The sequence below is a fragment of the Triplophysa rosa genome, linkage group LG10 (assembly GCF_024868665.1).
Source record: "Triplophysa rosa linkage group LG10, Trosa_1v2, whole genome shotgun sequence".
Lineage (NCBI taxonomy): Eukaryota > Metazoa > Chordata > Actinopteri > Cypriniformes > Nemacheilidae > Triplophysa > Triplophysa rosa.
Window position 1 is genome coordinate 17,324,289 of NC_079899.1, and position 25,013 is coordinate 17,349,301.

General features: G+C 37.1%; 2 protein-coding genes across 5 annotated transcripts; one reads left to right on the forward strand and one right to left on the reverse strand.

Moving 5' to 3' along the window:
• The first annotated feature begins 189 nt into the window (after positions 1-189).
• On the forward strand, positions 190-7,227 carry arhgef33 (Rho guanine nucleotide exchange factor (GEF) 33). Of its 3 annotated transcripts, none has more exons than XM_057343484.1 (15): positions 190-317; positions 542-573; positions 1,001-1,150; positions 1,442-1,539; positions 1,688-1,794; positions 1,897-1,998; positions 2,454-2,580; positions 2,934-3,066; positions 3,222-3,326; positions 3,440-3,532; positions 4,536-4,747; positions 4,957-5,022; positions 5,106-5,721; positions 6,124-6,260; positions 6,353-7,227. In XM_057343484.1, the coding sequence occupies exons 1-15, from the start codon at positions 299-301 to the stop codon at positions 6,465-6,467; spliced, it is 2,112 nt and encodes a 703-aa protein (XP_057199467.1). In that variant the 5' UTR covers positions 190-298; the 3' UTR covers positions 6,468-7,227. The 3 variants fall into 3 exon arrangements, with proteins under 3 accessions (XP_057199467.1, XP_057199468.1, XP_057199469.1); XM_057343485.1 differs by having other exon boundaries at positions 3,222-3,320; XM_057343486.1 differs by having other exon boundaries at positions 202-340.
• Positions 7,228-7,971: 744 nt separating this feature from the next.
• On the reverse strand, positions 7,972-24,849 carry map4k3b (mitogen-activated protein kinase kinase kinase kinase 3b). 2 transcript variants are annotated; one of them, XM_057343482.1, is made up of 33 exons: positions 24,600-24,849; positions 22,209-22,266; positions 21,951-22,041; positions 21,209-21,273; positions 21,034-21,089; positions 20,902-20,949; positions 20,662-20,704; positions 20,503-20,575; positions 20,277-20,408; positions 19,958-20,020; positions 19,766-19,847; positions 19,560-19,676; positions 19,146-19,224; positions 18,975-19,033; positions 18,846-18,886; positions 18,314-18,352; positions 18,083-18,139; positions 16,500-16,554; positions 15,905-16,079; positions 15,359-15,429; positions 15,235-15,276; positions 14,996-15,080; positions 14,840-14,919; positions 14,631-14,691; positions 14,424-14,541; positions 14,169-14,227; positions 13,622-13,725; positions 13,361-13,532; positions 13,171-13,239; positions 12,707-12,799; positions 12,366-12,436; positions 11,790-11,845; positions 7,972-11,715 (listed from the first exon to the last, which is right to left on the reverse strand). In XM_057343482.1, exons 1-33 carry the CDS (start codon positions 24,693-24,695, stop codon positions 11,628-11,630), a joined length of 2,598 nt encoding a protein of 865 aa, XP_057199465.1. In that variant the 5' UTR covers positions 24,696-24,849; the 3' UTR covers positions 7,972-11,627. The 2 variants fall into 2 exon arrangements, with proteins under 2 accessions (XP_057199465.1, XP_057199466.1); XM_057343483.1 differs by lacking the exon at positions 18,083-18,139.
• Positions 24,850-25,013: the final 164 nt, after the last annotated feature.

The following is a 25,013-nucleotide window of genomic DNA, read 5'->3' on the forward strand; positions in this document are numbered from 1 at the left end:
GAAATTTAATCGTCTGATTAAATCAGACGTATGACTCTGTCTTATTCTCTACCCCTTTGTCCATCCACTTACTGTAAAACAAGGCATCTTTTTGTCCTCCACTTCATCAGACTCACATGTTTCAAAGAGGAGGGGAAGAAAAGAGACAGATGAGAAGCTGAAGAAAACAGTCATTTAGATTCAGAGAGGTCAGATTCTCCCTGTCATTTCTAACAATCTCAGACTTCATCTGCCAAGAAACGTAACTAGAGGATTTAAAACTGCAATCCTGGATTTTATACCGGAAGACAATTAGATCATGGAGAATGAAAAAGAGGGTAAACAACAACATTGATGACAAGTAAACTACACACATCAGTCTTCTGTGGAAATGAATTTACTGATGGATCTTTCATTTTGCGGTTTTATTACAATAATTTTCTTTGTATTACAGTTTAATGAATTATAATTTTCTTTCTTGGTTATTGTTTTTGTGTTACATTGTTTCTGTACAAATATTTTTTTACTAGATAAAGTGTATGTTTGTTTGTTGCACACACAGGTGATGACATGGATGCAATAGACCTTCTTCAGGTACAACGTGACACACAGAAACACGCACACAAACATTCATGAAAACAGGGCTGTATCAAGCTGCTCTTTGTCTTACTTTCTGTCTCTTTACTTCTCTGTGATAGCTTTCAAATGATATTGCACGCTTTGGCATGTGGTGAAATAAGTACATAGCTTCATAAAATGAATCTATTTTTAAACACACGCAAACACACACAGTACTGTTGTTAATAAAATACTATACTCATGTAGACAAAATTATTTATAGAAAAAGTGTCACTGAGCTCAGGCCATATATAGTTTGACTCTCCCCTAATGTTCCTGAGAGACTAATCTGAAGTTGCTTTTCTCTCTTTATGTGTGATTAACCTTTATCATTCTCATTTTCCTTTTCTTTTATCCGGGTTTGGTCTCTCAATGAGCCTTAAAATCTTAACACTTGCTTTAGTTTCAGGCAATGTCAGGAATTGGTAGCGTGGCTGAAGATGTTGCCACCCTACGGCAAAGCTACAGCCAACTGGAGGAGACAGTCTCCACCTATCAACAAGAAACCAGCGACAAGATCCTGTCTCTCAGAAACACCCTCAACACCTTACAGGTCTTGAAAGTGTGAAGTGTATGAATGTATATAACGGAGAAAAATGAAGAATGTATAACCAATATCATTAAAAATTTTCATTTATTACGCAGTATTATGCAGCCATATAAGAAGTCACACACTTTATAATAATTGCATCTAACTTGTCTAGATATTGATCATTGTTGTATTGTTTGTTTTGAAATATGAAATATAAAATGTGTTTATATTAGAAGATTAGTTACATTAAGCCATGGCAATCTTTCAGTTTTGTTCTCTATTAACAATTTCAAAATGTATATGTGTGTGCAGGAGGACATAAGCACTGCTCTTGCACAAGTGGCTGAGGTCAAGAGCAACCAGAAAGACCTACAGAGAGACCTCGACCGCATACAGGTCACATATCACAGGTGCTACACTGACGTATTTTAAATAATTAATGCCTTTGCATATTTGTCACAACACAGATTTATTTTCCCGGCTTTGGTTCGCAAACAGCAATTTCACTACGTATGTGTTTTATTTTAAATATATAAACATATGTTGCATCATTGACAGAAAAGGATCAAGAGGGGAGGGATCAGTGGATGGTCACGCCTCTCTTTCCAGCCAAACAGACCTTAGTCGCATTCAACATTACATCAGCAGCTTGTCAGCCAATCAGAGTGAGTGTTACATTTCAGTACATGTACATTTAAGAGATAAATATGTTTGTACTACACACTAGTGTCTAATAACCATGCTAAAGATTATGTTTGTATGGTTAGGCTCTTATCCTGAGCATGACAGTGTTGGCCAAAAGAAGTCTCCCGTGTGGAGAGAAAGAAAAAACAGCAGAGATTTGACCGAGCAGAACAACTCAAGTTTAAGTATGTGATAGTTGGATCCAAATGTCTTGAAATCATTATTGAAAACACTTATGTTTTGCTTTGTTTTATTAAATACCATTTACATACCATTTACACTAACAATTTGAGACTTAATGATCAATGCATGGTTTAACAACACAATAAGAAATGCTTTTCTGTAACTCAGTGGTTAGAGCATGGTGCTAGCAACGCCAAGGTCATGGGTCCAATCCCAGGGATTGCACATACTCAGAAACAAATGTATAGTATAATGCAACGTAAGTCGCTATGGATAAAAGCATCTGCCAAACGCATCAATATTTTTGCTGTAATATCTAGTGCTAAAAGTATTAAACATTTCTGTTTATTAACAGGTTAAATTAGATATTTGTTTCCAAAGTATTCACAATATTTATTTAGTTAAATAAAATGTAAAACAGTTTACATTATCAGTTCCAAATCTATGTTTCTCTCAGCCCAAAGGCAGGCAGCAGCCCTGGAGCTGTTAGAGTCTGAGAGACTCTATGTGTCTTATCTATCACTCCTCCTAAAAGCCAACATCACTTTTAATGGCTCAGAGAGCATCAATCTGAAGGACAAACGGTAACTACAGACCTCCCACACATACATAGGTCAAATTAAGGTAAATTAGGCCTCAATGTGAAAAAGTGGCAATCACATAATCACATAGGCAACTCATGCAATTACGCAACAAGACTTAAACAGAACAAATTGAATTCCCTCCAATTCTACACATTTAAGTTCATTCAGTCCAGTGCTAAACAAGAATTAATCTGTTTTAAAACAGGAAACATATTAAACAGGATTTAGTAATCACCACAAAAAGAAAAAACACAAAAGACGTGGACAAACTTTCTATTTGTTTTTTTAAACATTCACGTATATTTTTTCATGCAAAGCAGTTTTAAGATGCGTTTTGTGTTCTCTTCTCTCAGGTCATTTCCCTCCTCTCTGCGTTTCCTAATTCAGCAGCACCTGGAACTCCTGCACATCCTCCAGGAGAGAGTTCTTAAGAGCCACTGGCAAGGCATCATGGGAGATGTATTCCTAAGGCTCACCAGCAAAGAAGTAAAAATAGCTACTTTGTGACTAAACTGTCTATTTAAATTTAAATCAAAGCTATGGAGTCAAAGGGAAAAATAAGTTAGTATGAGATTCTTTCATTGTCAGAGAATTGGTAAAGATTACCATTATGTAATGAGGCTTTGAATGTGTGTTTGTAGAGTGATTTTCTGGACCACTATGTATCATATTTGAGTGAACTGCCTGAGTGTTTAACCGTTATCAGTTTATTCTCCTCTTCAAAAGCAACCTTACTGGAGGTACAGGTACAAACATTTTAACATTTACATTTATCATATGTTTGTCTCAAATTGTCTTTGTCTCATTTCCAATGGCTGCATAGGTGAGGTTCTGATTCGCTGTTTGTTTTGTAATCCAGAGTGGCATCACCGGAGATGAGACACGCCAGTCCCTGTACTCTCTGCTTCTACAGCCTGTTCAACGTATCCCAGAATACCATACACTCCTGCAAGTAGGCCAACTTATCTTTAGGTTCACACTAACAGAATATTTAGGCATGTTTATTTATAGTATTTAGAAATTCTGATGTGAAACTTGTGAAATCATTTTTGGTAAAGTCTTGTTTGTATTTGCCTGTTCTGACAACAGTACCATTCAGAGGTTTAGGATTACTTCACTAAAATGTTTTGATCTAAAGGCACTAATTGGAATGTTTGACATTTATAAAGGAAAAAATAACTGTGCCAACATAATTTCCTTCAACACAAATAAACGTTAGTTAAATTATTTTTTGAATTGGGTTGACTTTAACCAAGTAATGAGGAAAAATCAGCTAATAGGAGCCCAGGATAGATGAGAACTCCTTCAATACTGTTTAAAGTCCGGGGTGAGACCACAAAAGCTGTGTGCTAAAATGCAAAGAATACATTTTTGTGAATTCAAGGCGAATGGTGACTACTTTAAGAACGCTAAAATATAAAATATTTATATAAAATATTTTGCTGTATTGAACATAATTTGTTATTCTATAGTTTTGAATCATTCTAAACTGTAAAAAAAAGAGTAAGTGACCCTATACAACGATGTGCATATATGTGTACTGTATTTGCTGCTTAAAGTCCCAGTGAAATAAAAAATTACAATGCCTATTTTTTCATAAAATATTGCAGCGTTTATTGTAAATAGTTTATCAATGTGGGTCACTATATTTTTAAAATTCGTGTACCCTCATAATCTTCAGTTAAAATCTGAAAACGCACCTCCTTCCTGTAAGAAATATCCATCTTAAATTACGTATGTTAGACAGCTTGGGCGGAGCATCCGTTAACTCCTCCCCTTCAACAGTCAGTCTGCTGCCAGTTCCATTTCAAAATGCAATAGCTATTTTTGTACATCCAATCATATCGCAGAGAAAGATGAAAGCCACGCCCACTATTTTTCTCTTGATATATGTTAAAACGACTGCAACTTGCAGTTCACGGGGACTTTAAAACTGTCAACTGTATGTGTTGCAGAGTTTGTTGCAGCAGACAGAATCTGAGCATCCAGATTATTACCTGTTACTGGTGTGCGTACAACAACTCCGATCTTTCACAACACATTACAGCCACCTGCTACAACACAACCAGGAGCTGCTCATGCACAATCATGCCCTGCGAGAACACACACACAACCTGTGCACACACCAGCAGGAGCGGCCCTCACACAGCCGAAAAGAGCTCAGCAGGTTAGAGCACATAAGTGTGTTCAGTGTGATAATAGACTTACAAAGTCTACACAGAAGTCATAAAAATGTAGCTTTATTTTTTTGTCATAAAGAATAAAGCTGCTATGAAGATTTTAAGTATATTATATTACATATATTAAAGTATATATAATATATAATAAATTTTACAATCCTTTCAAAAAACTGTATCTACCATCACGTGTTGTTAGGTCTACAGTAAGACAGCTGTATAAAGTGGACTATGAGAGCTCAAAAAACTACAGCATCACCAAAGCGTGAGTTGATATTACCAGCACCAAGCAAAATATCTCCAAATAAGCTCCTTTTAAATAATATTCCTTCTGTTTTTCTTTGTAAGTGATCCTTCTCAAGGTTTGCGGCGTAACAAACGCTACCCTGACTACGAAGTATCACCCTACAACTACGATCCTGAAATCCCATCATCTATATCTCTCCTGCCTGACTCTGATTATCGCCACAAACCAGTATCAGTTCCTCTGCACAGCATTCCAGAAACAGAGGGAACCGGATCAGCCCTCGCTGAAACTCTGGGTGCACTCCTTTCATATGGAGGTGGAGATGCTCGGTGCTCAAGTCCATCCCATTCCTCTGACTCCAGCATTGATATCGCCTTTGTGCACTGTAGCCCTTCCCACAGCCCCCCTCACCAGTCCCACAGCAGGGGGCGGAGCAGTGGGGATGTGGCTTATAGGTCTATCAGAAGCTGTGTGTCACCTGACTCAGCAGACAGTTTGAGACCTCATCCCCTACAGGCAGTACAGAAAAAAAGCAAGTCACTAAATGGCCTGCAGATGGACAGTGTTGATAGCCACACCCATCACATGAGAAATCCAGCCCATCCAAAGCTGGAGCGTCAGACAAGTGGCAAAACAAGACTGAGGCCTAGCAGTCCAAAACACAGATATGAGATACACACCGACTCAGAGGAGCAACCACGGTCGATGCATCAAAAGGTTAATTCTGTCTCACACACATATATCAGAAGTAAATGTTAGTGTTCTTAAAGGCCAGGATAGTTATAATCGGCCATCATTTATCATGTTTATCAAAACCCGACTCTTTCTTCTTTGGAACACAAAAGAAGATATTTTGAGAAATGTCTCAGTGGTTTTGTGTCCATACAATGGAAGTCAATGGGGGCCAATGTAGTTTGGTAAACAACATTCTTTAAAGTATCTTCTTTTGTGTTGTGCAGAATAAAGTCATACAGGTCTGGAATGACACAAGAGTAAATGATGAAAGACTTTTTATTTTTGGATAAACTGTCCCTTTAACACACGCATTACATGGTAGAGGCTGTCACATTATTGAACACAAACATATATTGTGTTTGTACTCATTCGTTTGTTCCTCAGGATACCAGAAGCCTAGTGTGGGAAGACCTTAAATTGAAGGGCGTGTCTGATGACTATGACCACACCCCTCTGAGTGAACGTAGTAGGAAAGAAGCAAAAGGATTTAGGAACTCCTTCAAGAAACTCTTTAAGAAAAAGTGAGTTAGAGGAATAAAATGGTTGTACTAAACGTCACTGCTTTACATATTCAGAGTATGCTCATAATAATGATATATTGTTCATATGTCAGGTCTAGTGATGGAAAAGAGAAGACAACTGTGAAAGCCGAGTGTGCGAGCAGTGGAGACGTGGAGTCAAACAGAGTCATTCACACTGGAGATATTGACAGAGGAACTGCTGTTTGAACAAACTCTTACAGAGGAGACATATATTAGAACATACACTGCCTTCAAGTCATACATTGACCTTAATCACTCAAATTATTAACATAAACTCACATTTGTTTGGAGGGTGGGGGGCTGAGAGAAAAAAACAAAAACATCGACATGACATGACTACACACAAACATTCATGCAAAACATCCCATGAAATCAAAATGGAAATTTTTGGGCTTGAGTTGCAGTATGAACATTGTACCCAAAAACAAGATATAAAACTCAAAAAAATGTTGGGTTAATTCAACCCAGCATGGGTCAAAAATGGACAAGCCCAACTGGTGGGTTATTGATTAACCTATGCTGGGTTGTTTTAACCCATTTTTGGGTCAAATATAACCATATTCTGGATTAATATAACTCAACAGTTGGGTTTGTCCATTTTGTGTGAAGCATTCAAAACTCTCACTTCCACCAGTAAACTTCAAACTGTTTTATGACATCATTCTGCACTTCAGCTTCTTATCAAATTCCAGGCTGTGAAGTAAAATGAAATGCTTTTTTAAAAAGGGGGAGGAGCCACCCAGTATGTCCCGCCCTAATTTCATATATCTCTTTAATCTCTTGTACAGCTGGACCACAGTGATGCAGCATGATATCTGATAAAAACTACAATATTGATTACTTTTTATCAAAATACTTCTAAAGATATAAATTATGTTATGTGTATGTGTTATTTTCCATATATGAAGTGTGTACATAAATGGCTGTAATTAGACAAATAAAAACATCCAAAAAATATGATTTTAAATATTTTTTTTAAATGTGTTTCCAATAGCAATAATGACACCATTCAGATATTCATGTTTCCTTTTTTCACTTTAGTTTAATGTGTTAAATCTCATAAAAGAGTTTCACATTTGAAACAAAATATTGGCTTTATACAGTCTGTAAAACTCAAATTATTTTACACTATATACAAGACATGTGTATTACATCAAGAGAACTCTGCTGTAGTGGATTTGGAGTAATATTATAAGGGTTTACACGCTCTGAACTCAAAGCATCATTACATTTCAAACACAGAATAAATTACTACGGTAGCCGCTAGGTGTCACAGCGCTGCAACGGAAGAAAACACATGCAAATAGAAAAAACACCAGCAAATTCAGAAAGCATCTTCATTCGTTTGGCGACACATGCCCTGCAAATACTCGCAACACAAACAAACACAGAAACGCGCTGCAAGTTCTCGCAACACAAACAAATACAGAAATGCGCTGCAAGTGGCACAGAAGACAACGGAAGTGTTTCCGAGGGACGCCAAAAACTGATGCACCTGGCTGGGAAGCGCTTCACTCCACTGTGTCCATATTGAACAATTTAAGTAAAAATTAAAGGCTGTGCTTACGTTATGTTAGCTTAATTCAAAGGGCTAAGGAAACGTATGTTAAAACAAACAAGCAAAAACCTACATTTAACGTGATCGACAACAAAGAGTATAGAACCCAATATAAGTTCCAAAGCCAGGGTGTTAACATGAGCCGTTACGCTTTTTTGGCTAAAGGTTGTAAGCTTTCCATCTAGTGTCTTTGGTAAAATGATGCCCGTTCCAGCCAGGTGCATCAGTTTTTGAAGTTTCCCTCAAACAGATGTATATATTGCGTAGGATTTTTTTTCTTTTATAAAGAAGACTTTTACCGAAATGCCCATAATAGGAAACTCCAGTGGGAGTGCGTAACCTTAACTACATTTCTAGTTCTGTTGTCGCCTGTGACACTTTTCTGTATTTGTTTGTTGCGAGAATTTGCAGCGTGTTTCTGTGTGTGTTTGTTTTGCGAGAATTTGCAGGGCATGTGTTGCCAAACTAATGAAGATGCTTTCTGAATTTGCTGGTGTTTTTTCTATTTGCATGTGTTTTCTTCCGTTGCAGAGCTGTGACACCTAGCAGCCACCGTATGTTACTGTAGATGAGGCTCAGACATGGTTTTATCCGGGTTTGACAAATGTCCGGATATCAAAAGCTGTAACACACACATTTACCAGTGACCAAAGTTTAAAAATGTCCAGTAGAGCATTATCCAATCTAAGCTGTATGAAGGCATGTTAGAGGTAGAGACGACATGCTTAATTTGCCCATTCAGCTAAAAAAAACATGATTTTGTTATTGGGAAGAAACATCTAGTACATAGATACATTGTACAAACTGATGAAGTGCTATGAATCTTAACAGACAGCTACATTCTAAAAACTCCTCCACTTTCATATTTACATATACTGCATTCATGTCACACTGTGTTGTGTTTTATCAAATTTACAGAATGCCTGATAAATAGCGTTTGTCTGCATTACAGATATCTATTTGTGATACCCCATCATAAACAGAGCAGAAGTGTGCACTCACTGATTAACACACACACACACAGAGCACATGCGCATCTGAGAAAACATTGTGCAAACCTTCAATAACAGTGCTTGGTAACATAAACTTGGCTTTTCTGCATAAATATTAAAATAAACAATCTTTCTGGTCTCTACAATTGTTCCATTTCTATTAAAGAGTGGGTCACAAGACAAAAGACTAAACATAAAGCTGTTTCACAGATTACAGTTTTAGACAGGATTTGTTCCAACACTTACAAAAAGGGACAATCATATTAGCATACTCCAATTAATTTCTGAACATACACCATGATAATTCCATTCATTTTAAAACATGCACCAAGGTCAAACAGGATGATTTGTTTGAGGTACTTTAGAGAACCTTGTTAAGACCATGGTATATGAATATGGTAATAATTCAGTACCAAGGTATTACCATCTGATACCATCACTGTCCCATGCAGGGTCAGAAATTACTTAGTTTCATTTTCATTACGCATTGACAAATCTGATTAATCTATTAGGTCTAGTTTTACAGTAAAATAAAAGAATACAATGTGCATAAAATAATGTGAGTAATAAATTAAAAGGTTTGACTGATTGCTAAACCAAAGCATTGGACATGAAATTACGACACTATATTTATATTGGTTTGGAAAAAGTGACCTCATGCAGCTGGAAATACCTCTCAAAGTCAAATCCAAAGGGCAGAGTTAATTGCCCATAATGCAAAGTGAATTTCTGACACTGTTACCATGATATTACCATAGTACTTGTTTTGTAAGGTGGTGAGGAACATGATTAGATACTGTTACATGTTCTGAATAGTTTTTGTTTCAAAGTTGAGATTTAGTTGCCTGCACTTAAAGGAACAGTTCCTTTAAAAATTCTGTCATCATTCACCCTCAAATTGTTCCTAAACTGTATAAACGTCTTTGTTATGGTGAACACAGAGAAAGATATTTGGAAAAATGCTTGTAACCAAACAGTTCTTGGCCACAACAGACAAAAAATAAATTCTGTTAACACAAAAGAAGATAATTTGAAGAATGTAGGAAAGCAAACAGTTCTGCTGAACTTTTGACTACCATTTTCATTTTTCCTACTATGGTAGTCAATGGTGGCCAAGAACTGTTTGGTTACAAGCATTCTTCCAAATAACTTTCTCCATGTTCACCAGAACAAAGAAATTTATACAGACTTGGAACAACCTGAGGGTGAGTAAACTATGACAGAATTTTTATTTTTGGGTGAACTGTCCCGTTAAATCCATCGATGTGAAATCTACCAAGACTGCGGCAGATCAGTGCAACAATGTGAAGGTCAATACAAACGCATCTGTGTTCCTCAGTTTGAATTACATGAGAGGCAGCATAAAGACAGGATAAGATAGCTACCTAGTTTCTGGAGACTGTAGTCAAGCCATCACAGAAAACGACTCATATTAAACAACTAGAGTGAAAGTAGCTACATTAGCTGAACTGTAGGAGTTTCAAATAGAATCCTTTGTATTTGTAATTCATGGCTCTGTCCTAAATGGACTTCACAGACACATCTAGGCGATGACAATCAAGTATACCGTTTAGGAAAGAGCCGATAAAAACAGCTGCCCCAAAGCACCACTATCTGTTCTTGTGCTGTTAAGAAAATGTGCAGCTGGTGGGAAAATCGGATCACTGACTTGCTTTAGGAGAAAGAGAGAGGCCAAAAGAGAAAAGGATGGTGAGATGATTAGATTTAAAGTTATTAGTATGACACAGAGAGAAGCTTTTCTTACTGCAGTACTGACGGATAGGAAGATAACAAGATGGTCTTACATTTGCAATTCATGCTATATGTTTAGATTTTTAGACAACTGTTGTGAATGTGTGTAGTATTTTGCATTATGGTTTCGGATATTCTGGTGCACTAGTTCGGTGTATTAAATTGTTTCTGTAGTGTATTAAAATATATCTGGAAGCTTGTATGGAAAATGACAAAGTACCAAATTGGTACAAAATGGTACAATACCAACACTTTGGTAATTTTGGTACCTCCTGCTTGAAATTTGTGACCCTGCATGTGAAAACCAAGCTTAAGTCTCAAAATCGATTTATCATATTTCAAGCATCAACGTTTGATATCAAACATTAATTTCACTATGATTTCAATCTTTGACATGGCCTTACTCAGTCAATATTAAAGATATCAATGTTATATTTTCACAGAATGTACTTTACTGTGTAGGATGATTTAATGTAGAAAACAGTAAATCATAAAAAATGACTGGGTTTTCACAAGCAGGGACACACTTCATAAGCAAATGCTTGCAACATAACCAAAGCCGACAATGAGCAAATTAGGTAAGCTTATAAATTTGGCTTACAGTGTCATTCAAATGTATTTCTATCCATTGAGCAAATGAAGTTAAATGTCTTCTTCTAATAGTTATCTGTTTATTTTATCACCCTGCTAGATTTGAAGATAGGATTTATTTGCCCATACGTGACAAGATTTCATGTACATCTAAATGATTAGCTTAGTAAATGTAGAATATGCAAATCCATCAAGCATATGGTATCAATTTAGTATCAATACTGAGTTACCAGGGGCTGGTACCAAAGCCAAAATTTTGGTTTTAAGCCAAGCTTAATCTATAGTGTTTGAAATGTTTATCCATTGAACAGTATCTGTAGTGTTTAGTTATATTGTCTTATGTTCAGTAGCTTTACAAATGAACGTGAGGTGTATGTCTCAGTAACATGTACTTTGTAGTGTGCATCATGTAGTGTGTGTTAAAGCAGTGTGTTGCCAGTAGTGCCTGCGTTGTCAGAAGCTGTTCTCATGGCCCGCGAGGATGTACAGATTACTTTGGGCCGTCGGGTCATCTGTCGGTTTGCTTTCCAACACCACCACTCTGAGAAAGAGACAGAAATGATCAGAAAAGCTTTGATAAGCGCGTTATGGGTGCGTGTGCTGGAGATCTCTCACCTGTCTGAACCCAGCAGCCTGTAGGTTCGTGTATGTTCAGAAATCTCCTGAGTAATCTACAAGATAGAGTATTGTTATTGATATTGTATTGCAGAGAGTATTGTAAACAATAGGGGATTAACGATACGCTCAGCTCACAATTCAATATGATACACAACACTGGGTTTCAGTTTACGATTGCATCACGATTTATGTAAAAAACTATATATATATGACACTGACACTCAAATGACAGATCTTCCCCCAAACATTAACAGTTATAGTTAATTGTTCCAAAATTTGTTATTTTGTTAAAAAATTGACAACATTTAAGGTTTAATTCAACCATTTTTATGTACTTGAATAAAAACTGAATAGATCTGTCACCGAAAAATAAAACTGAATTTTAACATAAAAATATATTTAATTAAAAAATGTATTGCCATAGCTCTACGATACATATATTCATGTTTTTGTTTTGTGGTATGCGATACTTCGATATATTGTTACACCCCTAGTTAACAATAACACACATACCTCAGTTATCTGTTATAAACACACATACTGTCATGAATTTGAAAAGATGACATCACACACCTCACTGTTTTTAAAGCTTCGTCCCTGCATTCCGTGCTTCCAGAACGCCAAAACACTGTCCTGCAGACACACTAAAAAAAAACCTCAACGCTTTTTAAATATGGACAGGCAGACAGGAAGGTACTTTATTTATATCCCTTGAGGGAACTTGGTTTGCAGAAGATCCATACAAAACAAAAATACAAACATGTAGTACAATAAAGACTGCAATATATAAATACACAAAATATACACAATACGTATACGATAAAAATAAAAAAGATATCATATGCCACAGAACATAAAACAAACTCAACAGAACCTTATATAAAGCTGTGAGAAGTTTTTTGTATCATGCTTACCTATTGATTCAATCTGGAAGTTAAAAGTGAGTTCAGTCGACAACTTCCTGTTGGATTTTAGTCTGCCCTGCAAATTCACCAGTTTGATGCACCCTTCAAAAGAAATGATTACAAGTAATGACTTGCTTCAGTTGAAACAGGATCAGGCGTTAAATCATAAGTACTGTAAATACATGTTTGTACAAAAGTCTGTGCTACAGGTTCAGCACTGATTTAGCAACCATGAGAGCTTTATTCAGAGGCATTAACAGAATCAAATGTACTTTTGTGCGGGAATAAACCACAAGAAGCTAAAGAGATTTTACCACGGGCAAATAAGTAAAATCACTGTACCGTCCACCACCATTCGACAACAATATAGCTCCTTATAGCAAGCTTTATATGGTTGCCAAGCAACATATAAACTTGAATTGCTGGGCTTAGTGTATGTAGGTGTGTTACAGTATTCAATGATATTTACTCACGATCAAGACAAACAAGAACAGTGTCTCTCTCCAGCTGAGTCACATGAATCACACACGTCTGAGGTGTTTCTGGAAACACAAGACAACAGGTATTCACTCAAAACCCCAGAGCAACATTCCAACAATTCCCAAAAACCTTTTTAACACCGAGTAAATCATTCCAGTGACAAAGTGAGCTGTTGATACTGACCCGGCTCTGTGAAAGTAGGGTTGGCAGCGTTGGGATCGACAGTGCCGAACGTCACCACCTGATCAGGGTGACTTCCTTTACTGACTGCCACACACAACAACGGGTAATGCTGCTCTGGAACCACTAACATCTCAAAGACTTCTAATGGACATGGCAGGGTGAGGTCTACACTCTGAATAGACACAGATATACATACATGATTGCACTCTTATGCATGGATGCACCTTTCTCTATATTTCTTGATGTATTTGTTGCGCTCACCTTTATTAACATAAACCGTTGCATGGCCTCCACCCATTCAAACAGCATTACGCTAGACTGGAAAGCTCCACATAAGTATTTATGACCTGTGTATGGGTTTCGCACTATACAAACACACACATTGTTAAATTTTAACAATGGATGGGTGCAATATTTTCTTATTCAGCACAAAATCTTTAGATTTTGATAAAAAAAACATTTTTGACGTTTGGTAACACTTTACAAGGTTGTATTTGTTAACATTAGTAAATGCATTAGCTAACATGAACTAACAAGTAATATAGTTTTTCAGCATTTATTCATCTCTGTTAATATTAGTTATTGTAAATACATTTGTTCTTGTTAGTTCATTGTGCATTAACTAATGTTAACTATCTTTTGTTAACTTTTGATATTAAAAATGTATTAGTAAATGCTAAAATTATCATGAACTAAGATTAGTAAGTGGTGTAGAAGTATTGTGCATTGTTAACTAATGCATTAACTAATGTTAACAAATAAAACGCGTAAAGTGTCACTTATTATTAAATATATGATTGGTACTGACCAACACAGCATTTCTGACACCCCCTTGTATCTGGTATTTTATTGGACACAGTAAACTTCCTGAAAAAGGTACTAAAATGTATTAAAATGACAGCACTGTAATGCAAAATGAAAAACAGATTCAAGAAGAAGTACAAATCACACATATAGTTCATGCAACTGAACCAAGTTACCGTTGTTCAGAAAGTCCCTTTGCTCAAGCAGGCCAATAAATACAGTAAACTTGATAAAGATATATTATTAAGTTGAATCATACCGAGGGATGATTTTGTCTGGGAGTTTATGCGTTGGTATGGCGACGGGTAAATTTTGCATCTGCCGAGCCTGCTCAAACAGACCCGTCAGGTTGTACGAGTATAGCTGGGATGCTTTACCTGCGAAGCATATGTTTACAGTACATTACTCTAATCCTCAAACCTTATCCTTTCTCTTTTCTTCTTTTCTATATTGCTTCCCCTCTCACCTGATATAGAGAGCAGCCAGTTGTTCATTACATACACCCATGTGCACCTGCGTGAAACCAGCTGCAGGAGATTTTAACAAAACATTATTTATAATCCCACATAGTTTTATTCACAAAATCCACATATGGAACAGGCCAAGGACCCTTTGATGGATAGAGATACGGAGCATGCATACAGTTCCATATTAATGTACACTATTTACATTTACCTGTTCCATACTGCTCTCGTGGATTTCATTCAGATTTAGGGTATAAATTCCTTCCTCCCCTCCAAAAATCAGATACTGATCTGAAGCACAGACAGAAGAGAAACTCATAAATATATATATTTTTTATGGATAAACCCTGCATATGCTGATTCTCACCCCTGGTGTTTGGGTTTATCCAGGAGCAGGCACAGTGTATCTTCAGTGGACAGCCATTAAACACCTTAGAGAAACAAGCTCCCATCTGAAGAGCAGAGAGAAAGATCAACATCATGTCAGGAGAACCAGATCTACTCGGGTTGCTATGGCATTTGTGTTATTCCAGAATAGGAGAGAGAGTGAGAAAGTGAGTAAAAGAAAGATACTATAGATACAGCCATGAGGGCTAGATGACTCACATGTACTTTAGGGGTTGGTGGCAGACCATTACTGAGAGGTTTCTACAAAAAAGAGAAACATAAACCTTAATAATTAAGTAAAAATAATCTAATAACCTAAAACATTTTTAGAAATGAGTCAGACCTGTAAACTGGATGCAGGAAGTGAAGCCAGCCTTTCTCTCTCTCCATTCTCTGGGACAGTCACTCCATTGCCTGCACACACAAGCATATTTGAATAAAAGTATACTTGTCCTTTATTCAGAATAATCTAACTACTTCTTAAACCATGGAAAGTTCTAACTACTATATCACATAGACCTATCTAAAAAGCTCTAAATTATGTTCAAGGAATAGTTCGCCCAAAAAATAGTCCCCATTGACTTTCCATAGTAGGAATAAAAATTACTATGGTCAAGTCAATGTGTACCATTTTTGGGTGAACTATTCCTTTAAAGCTACAGCAGTATTTTCTGGAAATTCACTATAGCCAAAATATTGGCGATTCAAAGCACAAGAAACTCAGGAAGACTGGCACAGCTGTCTACCAATCACAGGAGAGGTTCTCTCAAGTGGGCGGTTCTCAGCTTACTCTGTTCATCCTGTGGTTCAACATGAAGCCACTCCCAGAAATTATACATCCCATCTTCCCCTGCTGGCTCTGTGCGAGCATGCTCAGATGATTCGTTACCTAGACTACCACGCCTATGTGGAGGCAGACGAGGAGGTGGTGGTCTGGGGGGCACACAGGAAGACGGGCGAGCAGGAGGGGTGGAGCTCGCAGAAGGTGGACAACGCTTGATAGTTCCCTCTCCACTACTGTCCTCTAAAGCTGCACTGCTCTGAGTGGGTGATAGACACTTCGGCTAGGATGTGAAATAAAAGAAGAGGGTGTGAGATATTAATGCCATATGAACATATGAAAAATTTTCAAAAATCATGTTTTTTATTATGTTATCATGTTTTTATTGTGTTAGTTAGCTATATATTTTTTGTTATAATGGCATAAATTAAAACAAACCAACTGCAGTTTGATTTATATTAATTGGAACGCACAATAGAAAAACATGATTTCTGAAAAATTATCTCATTTTGGAACCAAACTCTTCATACGTACATTGTATAATATGTTGCGCTGTCACAGATAGTGCATGTAATAAAATTAGCAGTATCTTTTTTTGTGATAGTACCAGTGAAAATAAAAATCCTAATGGTTGACCCTTGATATTCGTGAGATTTTGCCAAGGCAGAAATGAGGCATATGTGTTGTATGGGGAAACCTTTACCTTGGGTGGTAGAGGGGGCGGTACTTTAGGCCTCATGGTTGATGTGGAGTTACAGCTGTTGGCACACACAAACGCACAAAAAAGCCTGTCACAATGATCTACAGAAATATCACCAATCAGGATGTGGTAATACAGAATACGGATGCATGGAGGTTTTTTGGATAAAGTAAACACACACAGGAATATGATCAGGCGACAAACAGGCCTCATACGCAATGTCAATAAAGTGAAGGATTGGCAAGCGAGAACAGTAATGTGGACGCCAGACACAATCACAGTTACTGGTTAATATGCTCACACACAAGTCTAATCTTGCCACTATAAACTAAGCAGGAGAAACACAAATTGGAATCTTGCTCAGTTATGATGGTTTAGCTAATTGCTAAATTACAAGCAGAACGAAACAGATGGTCAAATTAAACTGACTGAAAAATACAAATCAGAATCCACAACATACATAAATATAAAATTTAAAAATAAGCAATTCTACAATCTCTGGTTCCACAAGCTTATCAAATGTATCCTAAATGTGCATATCGCTATGGTTTGTAATAACTGAATGATTTTTATACTTCAAAAAGTATTATAGTAAAAGATTTAGGTTGATACAGATAGAAGAGACATGTAGAAAAGGATCAACGAGTAGAATTTATATATTCTTTTATTTATTTATAATTAATTTATGAAGAGTTAATTTGCAAAACTCTGTTTTAAAAAAAAAATTATGTTCTAAATTAAAAAAAATATTGTGCATTCCAAGTAATATCAATCAAACTGCAGTTGGGTAATTTTGATTAAATAATAATAACAAAAAAATACATTTAACTAACACAATAAAAAACAATTACAAACATGACAACACAATAAAAACATGATTTAGATTTTTATCTGTTTTTGCAAGTAAATTATTCATACGTTATTTATTTAAGTTATGCAATTTGCAGTTTTTCGATTTTTGCAATTTACAAACGTACAGAGTTACTGTATTGCATATTGCATAATATAGCAAGTTATCGAATTTAATATTATGCAACCCTGAGAAATATCTCAAATCCATTCTGTAACGCAAGTACATAGAAAGTGTTTCCAGGTAAAAGGCCTGCTTGCTTTAAAGAAATATAAGCACAAATTTTTTTACAAGAACAAGCACAAAAGTTGAGGGTACTCTTCATATCCATAGCACAAATGATGCAGGACAAAATACGTTATAAAGTTTAACACTTAGGATTAGGGATTTAAGCAAGCCTTAAACATTAAGTATAAGCACTAATACCTTAGCAAGCGTCACTAATAATCTATTCTACAGGATATACGTAATTACATTCATATGTCCAAGCAGCCAAGAAAGCAAAATAAATACTAAACTCTCTTGGTTTCAAATGACATTCACGTGAATCAACTCACAAACACACATTTTACAAGGTTCATGCACATCTGAACCAGCAAGCACTAAAAACCAAAAACACGCCACGACAGAAACCGAACAAATCCTGCATCCATTTCACACTAACAAACAGCGAGACACTGATCACGGGTGTTTTTGGAACAAAACACATCTCACAACACATTCTCCTCTCACTTACTGCAAATCATCATCACCTTCATCCTCCTCCTCATCCTCTAAATGTGTCACATGACCCCTGAGAGAGATGAAGAGGGTGAGGCTAAAAGTGCATAGCAGCCAAAAGAATGCAGTGACACACATTCTCTCTTAATAACTGTGTGTAGCTTCTTAGTGCAAAGCAGAGGAGACGAGTCTGCAGAGGTGATTAGTTTGCATAGCAGTTTAACAGACCGAACAAAAGTGCCAGTACCTTTGATTAAGTTCCTCAGCAACAGATTTTAATAGACTCCTAAAAAGTAATAAAAAACAGAGAGCGAAATCCTGTTACACATACACAATAAACACATCAGTGTAAACAAGAGATGGATCACCACGTGTCTTTTATTAAAAAACCAACAAGTTAGGAAGGTTGCTTGGCAAGTCATATATGAAGAATGACATAATTTTCAACCTTTTCTGACTAAAAATAAACAAAAATCTATTATTGAGTAAAAATCATTAATAGTTTATAAGTTGAGCTGTTGGGTAAGATTCTTGCAGAAAAAAATTATTTCATTTTGACCACAAAAAGATAAGTATGTAAAGTGTGATGTAGAGGTAAAAGTTACAGACTGCAGCTTTAAGAGATCATTAGGGTCAGGTGAACCCAAACCAGCCCAAATATTCAAGGATTTCTTAAAATGGATTAGTCTACTAAACACTCATACAACCCACTCATTTGTCAATAAAAAAATATGTAGCATATATTGTACAATATCCCTACTAAAACAAAATAAACTCACTTGTTATTTCCCAAAATGCTCTGGGGCTCTAACTGCAGATCCTACACGAATCATGAAGAAAGTTAAGTCATACAAATAAAGCCAAACAAACAGGTCAAATAACAACAAAACAACTTCACTGTCACAAACCATCTCATGATGTGCTTCCGTCTCCTTCCTCAGAGGCGGGTCAAACTTCACCTTATCAACTAAAAGGGAGTCACACACACACATCTGATTTTTTTTGTTTTTAAGTCGGCTAAGAAGTCTTGTGCTCATTACAGTTCAGTAAGTCGAGAGATTGTTCAACATATGACTTACAGTTTATCTCAGACAGAGTCTTTCCATCTCGTGAGCTCCTGCTGGTCGAGCGGATTCGATGCGGAACCGAGACAGGAGACTACAAACACACAAACATAAAGTTTCAGAGTAATACTCACTCATTTCTGAATTCTGCCCATAACTTTTTTTACACCCCCCAACATTTCCTCAAGACAGCACTGCAAATCACTGCCGTTATTTGTTAAACTCAAAACTAAAATCACATGCGTTCACATACACACAGTCATGTATGCACACTGCAGTGTGAGTAAACCACACCGGTACCTGCCAGCTGGCAGAGCCAATAGCCTGCCCTCATTTAGGATATATATCTAAAGAAACAACCAATCAGAAATAAGTGCTTTCAGTTTAAAGTTCCCCAGTAGTTAAATTAAGAGTAGGATAATGTGTGACCTCTGGGTCAATGTCATCCTCTTCTGCATCACTGTGTGTGCTGTGGTCAGGGTTGTTGGCTTTGTCCAGTAGCTCAATGGCAAGGGTGCGGCTAAGTGGTTGAGTAACAAATGGGTGCTGTGGACAAAGAAGGCGAAGTAATGAAACATAACCGAACGATAGCTGAGCCAATCAGAAACGTTCTCCGAAGAATTGGTGCACCTCACCTGCAGTAACCTGTCAGCGGTGGGTCTCTTCTTGGGATTTTTAGTCAAAGCCATTTTCACAAAGTGATGAAAATTATTTGTCCTGCGTTAGACAAATGAAAGAAGTTTGAATTTATCAACCTTTAAAACTGCTGCCTTCATTGTTCATTCAATTACAAACTGTTATTTTAATTATTACACATATAGTCTTACCACTTGACTTTATCTTTCATTTTGGGTGGCTGGAAGTTGCTCTTAGTCATTAGGAAGAGTGCTCTGGATAGAGGGAATCACAAAAATCAAAATAAAACATTGTCCTGGACAAAAGAAGTTGCAAAGTGGACCAGATTTCATACTTTTAGCGAGACAAAACTCTTGTAAACTAAAAACATAACACTAGCCAAATATTTATTTTAGCAAACATATTAAACATTAATTTAGCAAAAGCTGAAACCTATGGCCGCAGGTATCACCATGGTAACATAAAACAGGAGTGCAGTCATCTAATCAAAACAAGCCACGGGACACACACCTCATGGGGTGTAAATCGAACATTGGCGGCTCCAGTTCTGCTAGCTCAATAGCCGTGATGCCCACAGCCCAAATATCACAGAGCTGATTGTAGCCCCCTTTCCTCTCCACGGCTGCCACCTCAGGTGCCATCCTACAAACAGAGAAATACATGTTTCACTATGAAATTATAAGCTATAATAAGACTATGATATGAATATTACAGTATGAGGGGACGGCTGCCATACCAATATGGAGTTCCAATGAAGGACTTTCTTTTTGCTAAAGTGGCTGATATTTGAGCCGAAACCCCAAAATCCGCTGGAGGGAGACAAAAAGAAGGTGTGAGAAAGGAATTCATTTATATTTTATAAACGTAAACTTGATCATGCGAGGAGTTTCCTTACCTAGCTTAACATAGCCATTGTCTGTTAGCAGAATATTTGCTCCCTACAAACCAAAATGTGACATGTTAACCACAACCCTCGAACCGGGAAGATCCCTAAATATGGGTCTCATTACTGACCCACTAAAGTTTTTTCTTTATTACCTCCAGAAATCCTAGATGAGTGCATTTATGTAAAAAATGTGAGGAATGTCTCCCTTAATGGCCCCCTTAGGAGTTTGTGTGGACACCCAGTTTTTACCTTTATGTCTCTGTGGATCTTGCCTTTGTTATGGAGATAGTAAACACCCTGAAATGTACAGATAAATACAAATTAGCACTTTAATCCTTTACAGTTTTTTTCTGCAATAAATTTGATGTGCAGTGCATATACCTGCAGTGTTTCCCGGCACATATATGCAATCTGGGATTCTGACAAGGGCCCGGTAACTGTTAGATACAAATATAAACATACATGTATGTGAGAAATATTGCAGAATACAAAAGTTCAAGATGACAAATACGTTGCACACTAATGTTTTGGATTCTTTTTGTGTAACAATAGTAACCATGGTAAATATCCTGGAGTGAACCGCCGCCACAGTATTCCATACTGATCCATAATTTATCTCTCCTGAAACAGACACATTAAAACATCCATTAATCAAGTCTAGTCAAGCCCTTTTAGTAATAACAGCTTAAAAAGGCGTATGTATAAGACGTGCTTTAACAGGTGGTAAAATACACTATTTAAGAACTGAGATGAAGCAACAATGTGCCATTTAGAATACATTACATATGTCAAGCCATAAAAACTGGATCTAATCAAAGTTTACAGTTAAATTGAAAGAAAAAACATTTGTTGAAAGTTAAAGGGATAGTCCACCCAAAAATGAAAGTTTTAGCATGAAATCACTCTCTAGTTGTTCCAAACCTGTATAAATTTCTTTGTTTGGTTGAACACAGAGAAATATATTTGGAAGTTAGTCAAAGTTGCCCCATAACGGTTTGCTGTCCTACATTCTTCAAAATATCTTCTTTTGTGTTCAACAGAACAAACATATTTAAAAAACAATTTCTTCTACTATGGTATTCAATGGTGGCCGAGAACTGTTTGGTTAGAAGCATTCTTCCAAATATCTTTCTCTGTGTCAAAGACATTTATACAGATTTGGAACAACTCGAAGGTGACTAAATGATGACAGAATTTTCATTTTTGGGTGAAGTATCCCTTTAATGCAGAAGAGGATGCCTTTGGATTACCTGGTCTGGAACGTAACATGTTTATGGGGTTTCTGTGTGTATATGTACCTGAGGTAACTGCCAAAGTATGCCACAATGTTTGAGTGTTTACAATCTTTCATCATAATAATCTCCTGCTGCACCACGTCAAAGTCTTCTCCTGTGAATCAATCAACATGGAAACAGTCATTCACGACTAAACCGTGAAAGATTCCGATGTCTCTAATTACAATATGCATGAACACACCACAGAAGTAATGTTTAACCTCATAACCATATGTAAATGGACAGGGATTGGGAAACTATCTACAGGTGGTTACAGCTAACCTGGTTCTAGTTTGATGACTTTGATAGCAGCAAGTTCTCCAGTGCTGACATTACGAGCCTGGAAATGGAAAGAAGAAAACATAAAGCTCTTATGTGCTCAGTTGGTTGGGAATAGCACGTTCAAGCCATAGCGTTAAATGCTAATTTGCTGGTTGTAGGAATGTTCCAGGGATATATATGTTTCTAATGGTTCGTATGGACTGAACCCCAAATATATATTTGGGGATATCGTTAACTTGTACATTAATGTGTTTGGTATTTATGCATATTTCACTGGGCTGTCACGATCACGAAATTTGGCTGACGACAAATGGTCTAATAAATAATTGACATTAATTGTTTGTTTTACAGCAATTTGTTTGACAATTATTATGAATAATTTGTATACAAATGGTATAAAAACAAAAACTGATAAAACGCAAATAATTGAGAAATGTCACCTGAACATAACAGTAACTGGACATTTGGAAAGATGGATGGATGTTGGGGTACTGCAGTCAGATACTTGAAATCCCCTATTGTGTTTTCTAAAGGTGTGCAATAATTGCGGATATCTGAAATGATTGCGATCGGTCGATTATTTAATATTGAATAGTCAATATTTAATATTGTGACAGCCCTGTTTAAGGATATATTTTAAAGGATTTACTGAAACACACACACTTGATATTTTATATGCTCATACACACAGAGACACACAATGGCTTTGTCTGTAAGACTGAACTGAGAGACATCTGTCTGCCCAGCAGAAGTGGGGATGATGTCATCACAAACAGAGAGAGAGAGAGTGAGAGAGAGAATTTCCACCACTTTGTCTTTTCATGGCATTTCATTGAGCTTTCCAAACAATACTGGTAAAACAGAGACTTCTAAAATATGTGTATTTATATTCACAGTGCTATGATAGCTGTCAAATATAAGACAAGGGGAACACATCAGAGAACTTTCAGATATACACGCAAACACAGTCACACAGGGCCTCTCCAGGAGTAATGAGGCATTTCGCTCCCCTGTAATAAATAGCTTAGAGCTCCTTTACTTTATTAAAATATCTAGTTGACAACTCTCATCAGGATATTCATCAATGTATGCGAGTAAACAATATTGTAATAATCAACCATTTAAAATAATACTTCAGACTCAATTCTGATATTAGAGGTAAAAGTGGGTGAATATCTTTTTCCCACCCGAGTCTGGCTCAAGTCTCCTTTCTATAGAGCTGGTAGAAAAACAATGTCTGTATAGGCTGGTCCTTAGACACACTAGATCAGGGGTCTCCAACCTTTTTGTAAGTGAGGGCTACCTGAAGAGAGAATATCATCTAGAGGGCTACTTGTTGATAAAATACTTTTAAACTTTAAACATGTGATGCATTATTTTTCAGTACACAGGACCAAACTTCTTTCACATATTTTTTGCACCTGAATATTTTAAACCTTAAAACACATGCTAATAATAACATTTTCATGACGATATAGTCACATATTCGTCAACTGTCCTGAGCATTATTGTTGAGCCCTGTGTTTGTTGGGCACCTTACAGAGTTCATGCGGGATACCAGGTGCACCACTGCACTAGATGAACCCACTAAACTCTCCACCTATATTGCAACCAGTCTTGTCTTGCAATCTCAAGAAAAGTTCTGTTTGAATGAACACGTGTGAATTACAAGACACACACACACAAACACATTCTCACCCACGCACCATGAAACCCCAGGAAGAGGGAACAATTATGAACAAACAGGATGGACATAGTTGTGGGCAAAACACACTTGCAAATTAAAGTTCAGCTACTTCCTGTCAGCAAAGGAAGTTGGACATGTTTAATTTTTCTTAAGAACACAGAGCATGATTAGGCTCGTTCCAATTTTTCAGAATTATCTTTAGCTGACACACGAAAACACTTGCCCCAGGTCCATGACAGCAGCCTTTGGTAGTGACCATCTGCTGTGTGTACTTCATTCTGGGGCTGTCTGCAGCAAATTGGTCTATTCTCTCCTTGTTTATTGCACATAATTCACAGCAGCATAAAGGATTTGGCTTTGACAGCCCTGCGCTGGTTCTCTGTAGCAAAACAGAGCTGCTGGGCCCTGTTTATTATACAAATAACGATCTCCAGAGCCTATATTTCACAATATCAGAGATGCAACATTGCTTTAAACAGATACACTCACGTCCCATTTAAACACGCATCTGTTGTCTTCTGTGTGCACTGGTTAAATCGGCAAATTCAGTGGCTGTGTCAAACCCTAATCAAATTCCTAACTGGTCTGCGTATTAGGGTGTGTAACGAACGTTTATAACGCGCATCTGATGACTGGAAATGCAGTCTATGTAAGTATCTTGCTAGGCTCTGGGATACGGCCAGTGTGTTGATGTAGATCAGTACCTTGTAGACATCTCCATACGTTCCGCTCCCGATCCTCTGGATCAGCTCAAAGTCCTCCTGGGGGTTCCTCCGCGACAGATCCAAACTTAAATTCATCGTTCGCCGTTTGCTCCCACCGGTTTATTTACGAGGTCCCGATGTCATAAACGGGAGGGGGGGCGATGATTGCTGAGACATACAGTAGCGGTGGGATATGACGGTCCAGTCCCAGCGAACTACAACAACATGGCCTCCTGTGCGCGTACGCATGCGCAATGCGATCGCCTCACACAAACACGAAGGCAGTAAGCCCGAAGACACGAGGCGTACGCACGTAAAACAAACTTTAAGTACGTCAATCTAATAGCACTCGACTACAAAATATCAAACTAAGCTATTTTTACGGCTGTTTAAAATTTGAATCATTTTAGGATG

What these genes read in the sequence shown, in the direction of transcription:
- arhgef33 (XM_057343484.1), top strand. An exon ending in ATGCAATAGACCTTCTTCAG is followed by an intron (nt 574 to 1,000) that starts GTACAACGTGAC and finishes CACTTGCTTTAG; the next exon opens with TTTCAGGCAATGTCAGGAAT. An exon ending in AGCCGAAAAGAGCTCAGCAG is followed by an intron (nt 4,748 to 4,956) that starts GTTAGAGCACAT and finishes ACGTGTTGTTAG; the next exon opens with GTCTACAGTAAGACAGCTGT.
- map4k3b (XM_057343482.1), bottom strand. Translation starts at nt 24,695, where the DNA reads ATGAATTTAAGTTTGGATCTGTCGCGGAGGAACCCCCAGGAGGACTTT. An exon ending in TTCGATTTACACCCCATGAG is followed by an intron (nt 20,021 to 20,276) that starts GTGTGTGTCCCG and finishes CCCTCTATCCAG; the next exon opens with AGCACTCTTCCTAATGACTA. An exon ending in CGGAAGCACATCATGAGATG is followed by an intron (nt 18,887 to 18,974) that starts GTTTGTGACAGT and finishes TGATTCGTGTAG; the next exon opens with GATCTGCAGTTAGAGCCCCA.